This window comes from Octopus sinensis, linkage group LG26, assembly GCF_006345805.1.
Source record: "Octopus sinensis linkage group LG26, ASM634580v1, whole genome shotgun sequence".
Classification (NCBI taxonomy): Eukaryota; Metazoa; Mollusca; class Cephalopoda; order Octopoda; family Octopodidae; genus Octopus; species Octopus sinensis.
Window position 1 is genome coordinate 10550295 of NC_043022.1, and position 7246 is coordinate 10557540.

The following is a 7246-nucleotide window of genomic DNA, read 5'->3' on the forward strand; positions in this document are numbered from 1 at the left end:
TCAATTACGCAATATTTATAATCTATTGAAATAAAAGTGAATATTTTTTATATCCAGTCAAATTTCTTTTCACTGATAACACATTATTCTACTTCATATTCTAATTGTGACAAAGATTTTATTGAAAAACATGTTTAACCCTTCAGCTTTCAAACCAACCAGGTCCAGCCTTCCACACCTACCTTACAATATCGTTCTAAAAATAATCACATTATCAAAATTTTGAAGCTATGAGATAATGCATGATTAACTCAAAACAATGTGAATAAATAAGCTTTATCTTTGAGAGAATAATCTGGATGCTAAAGGGTTAAACTATCCATGTCTGGGACCCAAATATTGTCCATGTTTTATGTTCAAACCATCCAGGTTCAGCCTTAAATGCCTACCCTACAATTTCATTCTAAAACTGAAGTGTCATCATTGAAATGACAAAGCTACAAGGTGATCCGTGATTGACTTAAAACAATGTGAATAAATAGGCATTGCATTTGACAAAGGAATCTTGAATCCTAAAGGGTTAAAACACAAATATTGTACCTGGATGGATCTTTTTGATATCAGCTCACCTGAGGCCGCCCCACCCTCCGTTTCTATGACACAAATCTACTTTTTTTAGTGATTTGAATTATAGTCTTCCATCAAGATCTCGTGTTAATTTGTTCCAGACACCAGTTTAATTACAGGAAAGTTGATTAACTTCATTATGTTTGTGTGTATGTTTCTCCCACCACCACTTAGCAACCAATGTTGGTGTGTGTGTGTGTGTGTGTGTTTTAAGTTAAGTTAAGTTAAGTTTTTGGCTCAAAAAGCAAAAAGCAAGGCCATGTAGGGGGGCATGGAGTTATGTACAGGGAAGGTGTTCATGCAAAGAGTTCAGGCCATTTCTGGTCAAGAGAGACTTTGAACCGAGCGGTCTTCAGCATCTTCACTATCTCGTCCGGCAGATTGTCTCCCACCACCACTTAGCAACCAATGTTGGTGTGTGTGTTTGTTTCCCATTACCACTTAGCAACCAGTGTTGGTGTGTTTACGTCTCCATAACTTAGAGTTTTGTGCAAAAGAGACCAATGGAATAAATACCAGGTTTTAAAAAAAAATATATATATATATATATATATATATATGTGTACTGGGGTTGAATCATTCAAGTAGAAATCCTTCAAGGTGGTACTCCAGCATGACTGCAGTCTAATGACTGAAACAAGGAAATGATAAAAGACAATTATTCCAAAAATTAACTGAAACAAACACGGCATATATCAACAGAAATATGATAACGAGTTAAATATTTTATTTCTAAACCATATCATACCTCTTTTTAATGTCTGTCCCTTATAGTAGCCCTTGACATTTGCTACCATCCAAGTTAAGAACTACTGGCAGGAATGTGTGTATCTGGATGATTATACTCTTCATGGAGCTCTATATTAATCCGTTGCAGTCAGACGAAATGAGATGTGTGTGTGTATATATATGAGATATGTGTGTGTGTATGTATATATATATATATATATATATATATATATATATAAATTCTTAAATCCTTAAAAATGTTTTAGCCCGAAGGCCTGTTCCGGTGTTTGCTAAATTTACTTGAGAACATTCCTTTCTTAGTGGTATGACCATAGCGGATCTTCTAGCATAATGGATGTCCACTTACAAGTCATGGTTGCTCTTGCTGTTGTTTATTTATGATCAAGAACATGCCAGTCATGATCATCCTGTCCGTCTTTTAAACATTTCAGTCTGGGATTACACATTCAGTTAGTAGTAGTAACTGGTAAGATTTGAACTTGCGACTATAAAATCAGTAGTCCAGAGTCTTAACCCAAACCAACACAAACAATAAACACAAAAAAAACAAATGTGTTCTCTGTTGTGTTAGTAGAGAGATGACTTGGAGACTACGCTCACTATTGGTTCACATGAGGAGGCTGGAGTGGCAGTTAATTTAATTCTTGTTGAGTGTTTCTTGGCCAGCTTTCGACACCCGATTGCTTCAAGAAACGCACCTCTGAAACGGGAACCAGTCAAACAGTACATGCAGAAGTTGAGGCACCTGTTTAGAAAAAAGATACAAAATCAGGGTTTTTTTCTCAAATTATGAAAATGTACCACCAGTGGTACATATGGCAGTTGTGTATAGTTTGCAATGAACCATTTGTGGTACATGTGATGGTTAATGTGTTAAGATAACCTGTTCTGTTTGGTTTAAGAGTTGTTAATGAAAGGTAACTATACACTCCCCTCTAGACACTGAATTTTATGTAGTTGTTACTATGAAAAAGACAATGTTAGGTGTGTTTATCTGCTCTCTGAGGCACTAAACAGTTTATAAATCTACTGCTTGATGTAGAACTGATGAGAAAGGACAGTCTTGAGTTGTCTCTTTTCTTGACATACTAAACCCATTTTAACCCTGTCACATCATATTCCTGTTATGGTGGGGCTGGGTTAAAGTCATCTCTGCCAGATTCTCAGTGAAGTGGTAATAAACAACACATGTAGAAAAAGATGCTGCCAATTGTGTCCATTAGTTTGTCTGCAATCATAACTGTTGAGCTGTATATGCAACTAGTTTTTTTTTTTTGCTCAGGTGTGGGGTAAAGGCCCATCTTAGCACGTAGGACCTGGTTTGATGTTGTGGGGAGTCTTATATACCAACAACAAACAGTATATTGTGTGTGGAGCTTTTTTTCTTCAGGTATAAGTTTTTATGTGCATGAATGTGAAGTAGTCGGGTGGCTACGGTACAGGTGAAGAAAGCAAGAAGTTGATGGTTCATATCCTACCACTGGCAACACATGTCCATATCCAAAACAATATATTGGAATCCAGACTACTTGTAGATAAGTGCAGCTGGGTGATATAACTCCGTGCTATAAGTGGCAAAAGTAGCATGGCAGAATGGTTAAGGGAGTTTGCTTCACAATCATGTGCCCATGAGTTCAATCTCTCTGTATAGCATTTGGAGCAAGTGTCCTTTTACTATAACCTCAGACTGAGTGAAATGGGAGGCAGAAACTATGAAGAAACCTATCAGCTGGATTCTTCTTGTAATTCAGAGATCCAGCTTAATCACAAGCTGTACTTGAGAATTATATTAAGGTACATCTGTCTTTGGAATACTCAACCACTTATATGCTTAATTTAAAGAATACATAATTCAATTGACTAAACAACTGAATATTCACTTCAAAACTGCCAAAGTCATTATTTTTTTCTTATAAGCTGTGGAATTGATGTGTGATTAATCAGCTTAAAATATATATGTATGTTCTGCAATGACTAGCATCCCAGCCAGGGGAATGTTGTGATTTTGATCACTACTTATCATTGTTTGATGTCCACTTTCCATGCTGACATGGGTTTGACGTGGAGCTGTCCAGACTCCAACTGTTTGTTGTGGCATGGTTTCTACAGCTGGATGCCCTTCCTAATGCCAACCACTTAACTGAGTATGCTGGGTACTTTTTATGTGCCACCAGCATGGGTGTGTTAATGCAGCACTAGTATGGGTGCTTTTTAAGTGGCCCCAGCACCTGAAAAAGCACTTGTATGTGTGGAAGACAGCGATTTTACTTAGACTGAGGCATCTTATCAAGTGCAGCAAATCACCACCTCTCCACCGGTCCCTTGTCATTTCCCCATTGCCATAGAAACCAGATAACTGACCCTAAGAGTCCTAGGACTTGAGACAGCAATGTCCAGGGATTGATGACAATGTATATGTATGTGCATGGATACCAGTGGTATATGGTGGTTGTTATATAGGGTGTGCTGCCACACCCAATGCCACCCAATTTCAAGCAAGGGTATTACAAAAGTTTTCTATTATGATTTCTGATTAAATTAACGAGTAAGATTAATATTTATAATGAATTTGCCATTTTTGATGGGTGTGCAGCGCACACCTAGCACACCTGGAATATATGGCCCTGATGGATATATGTGTGTGCGTGTGTGTATACATATGGAAAAGTTACTTACCTGTTAACGTAGAGGAGATAGAAAACAATGGCAAAGACAAGCTGGTGGATGGATTTCATGTGAAGGTCGTGCTGCTTTAGTTCTGTGTTAAGAACGGTGACATATAAAGAAAATGGTAGTGTGAGTATGACAAGGGTGAAGGATTCTATAAGCAACATGATAGTGATTTGTGGGCCCTTGGTTCGATCCGCAGATTGAGATATTCGCATTGAGTCGGAGAACTTTTTGAAATCCCGTGACTTTTTGATCTTACTGATGATAATGATGTTGCTGATGATGATAATAGTGAAGGATAGGAAAAGGAAAAAATTGTGAATGGTGGGCCACAGTTTCTCGTAGAAGATACGGTAGGTCTCGTTTGGAATGTCAACAGTACACAGCTGTTCTGTGCGACCCAGTGGAACAATGTTCGAGGTGAACAAGAAGTGGCTCTCTTTGAGAATGATAATCCAAACAAGCATGAATATAACTCTTTTTGCACGTTTTGTTGTACATAATGTTTGGGCTTTCATCGGAAATAGAATAGCAATTGCCTTATCGACTGTCATAGCAACAGTGAGAATAATAGCATAGTCACTGCCACCCCATCCAAAAAAATTGAAGAACTTACACATGAAATGAGAATCTTCAGACCTGTGAATTGAAGCAGGAAAATTCACATAAAACCAATGAGCTGGCAATACTATTAACAGGCTTGCTGTGTCAGCTATTGTCCCAGCTATCAGGTAGACCGATGTTGAAACAGATGAGAACCAACGCCCAACCATTACTTTGACAACCAGACAGTTACAGATACTCCCGAGAACGATCAAAATAGGTGGCATATAAAGATTGATAATAACAGCAAATCTGTGTTCCCAGTAGAAGTCAAGTGAGGTGATGTTACTGCTACTGCTGTTATCATTATTCCAGTGGCTCTCTGGAGATGAGGGGTAGTGGGTGGTTCTTGCAGGATAATCATTTCGATGGGGAACCGATAAGTTATTTGAAGAATTCACAAAACGCATTTTATAAATGATTAAAATCAATAATTATTGCAACTAAAACATGTTAAATCTCCATAAAATAGGAACAAAATGATTTTCATTTTCCTCTTTTTTGTTTTCTTATTTTGTTAATTTTTTTTTTTTCCGTATATATGTTATGGATATATATGTGTGTTTATAGAGTAAGTTTTAAAATGTGTGACTTTTAACTATTGTGACAGAACTCCATAGGTTCCATTATACTCAGGAACAGATGCTTGGTAAGTTTTTTTGTAAAACTACTGAAGAGGTGGTATCTGCAGATGGTTAATCTTATGTAATCATTGTGTAACTGCCACTGAAACAAATGTAAGGATATTATAACTGAATAATTTAATACTATTTTTCTATCTTGTACTTTTGTATCTATGTGTAATCAGAGACAAGTGAGGTGGTAATTAAGAGGACAGACAAATGGATGTATAAATATGAATTGAATTTTAGAAGTCTGTAAATAGAGAGTAAGAGATAATGTAAGAAGTAAAATAAACAGCCAGGCGGATAGAATAACAAGTAACCATCTGATTCATATCATGGTTCATATCATGTCCTTGGCTAAGGGTAATGTATGTGACCTTGAAATTTAATTCTCAGTTAATTTGATTTTAATTAGGTAGCTCAGGGTAAGAACAATTCACAGGTTTGATAAATGATTTGTTAAGTTGCAGTACTAAGTTTCAGTTCCTCATATGAAAAAGCTACCGTTGAATCAGCTGCTTCTTATCCAGGAGATTTATCTAGCATCTTTTAAATGTTATAGAATCTGGTGATGAGCACCAAATGCTACGTGACTCATTGGGAATGAAAAAAAGGTATTAACTGAGTAGTATGGGTGCATGTGAATTAATAAGTTTAGTAGACATGCACATATTTGCTGATATACATACACACATATGTGTGTATGTATTTATTAGTATTTGATGAAAACTCTCAGCTTATTTTGCTGGGTATGATGTAATGTGTCCACAGACTAAGGTGACATTTGTTTACTGATCCTGCTTCAAGAAACCTGCAGAGAACTCTTGCAGTTCCAAGGAATGACGGTTTTTGTAGGTGTTCTGTCTGTACATTTGTACCAATCATTTTCAGCCACTATTATTATTATTCTCTATTTGACTTTTGCTTTACATTTGTACAAGTTGGCTCCAAGTCTCACCCAGAGACCTCAAGAGACAACAAGTTGGAAGTTCATGTTGGTGTTATGCCTAGGGTGCCATATATTTGGTTTTGTACTTAGTGTTGTACTAGTGAATGTTTAAGAAACCATAAGAAAATTATGTTTGTTTTAAAACTTGAGATTACATAGAAAGTATTTTGCGTAGGATTATTATTATTATTATTATTGTTGTTATTGTTGTTAAGGCAGTGAACTAGCAAAATCATTAGCATGCCGAGTGAAATGCTTAACAGTATTTCATCTGTCTATATTCTAAGTTCAAATGCCACTGAGGTCAACTTTGCTTTTCATCCTTTTGGGGTCGATTAAACAAGTACCAGTTACGCACTGGAATCGATGTAATTGACTTGCCTCCTCCCTTCAAATTTCAGGCCTTATACTGACAACATAAAGGATTATTATTATTATTTATTGTCTTTGCACAGCTTCCAATGCTGGATATGTACTACAGTGCCAGCTGTTCACTACCAGTGAACTAAAAGTCACAACCTTATTTTTCAAGCACCATCCACAGTATTTGAGTCGTTGTCCTCCACTCTTATTGCAACCCCTATTTGTTCCATGTACTTCTCAAGATTTTTGTTCAAGATTTATTATTATTATTATTATTGTAATTATTGTTGTTGTTATTACTTCACAGCATTTCTTCAGATATTACATTCAGAGTTTAAATTCTGCCGAGATTGACTTGGCCTTCCATTCTTTCTGGGTTGATAAAATTAAGCACCAGTCAAGTACTGGAGTTATTATAATCAACAGTCCCGCTCTCCCAAAATTTCAGGCCTTGTGCCTATAATAGAAAGAATGGTTGTTGTTGTTGTGGGTACTTGACATAGATGGGCGGGATTAAGTGTCAGTAATCAACATGTAGTGTCTGAGAGGTGAAGGTTTCAATCCTGCAACAGAGAAAGATAAGAAAAATATATTTGTCAAATATATACTTAGAGTGGTGGTGGTGGTGGTGATGAAGAGGAGTGCTGGTAGTGGGAAGTGATGATGATGATGAGGAGGAGGAAGACGAGTGCTGGTAGTGGGAAGTGATGATGAAGAG

General features: G+C 36.7%; 1 protein-coding gene across 2 annotated transcripts; it reads right to left on the reverse strand.

Moving 5' to 3' along the window:
- Positions 1-1321: 1321 nt before the first annotated feature.
- LOC115224910 (thyrotropin-releasing hormone receptor-like) lies at positions 1322-6143 on the reverse strand. 2 transcript variants are annotated; one of them, XM_036513556.1, is made up of 3 exons: positions 3994-6143; positions 1892-2062; positions 1322-1767 (listed from the first exon to the last, which is right to left on the reverse strand). In XM_036513556.1, exons 1-3 carry the CDS (start codon positions 4998-5000, stop codon positions 1764-1766), a joined length of 1182 nt encoding a protein of 393 aa, XP_036369449.1. In that variant the 5' UTR covers positions 5001-6143; the 3' UTR covers positions 1322-1763. The 2 variants fall into 2 exon arrangements, with proteins under 2 accessions (XP_036369449.1, XP_029651732.1); XM_029795872.2 differs by having other exon boundaries at positions 1322-2062.
- Positions 6144-7246: the final 1103 nt, after the last annotated feature.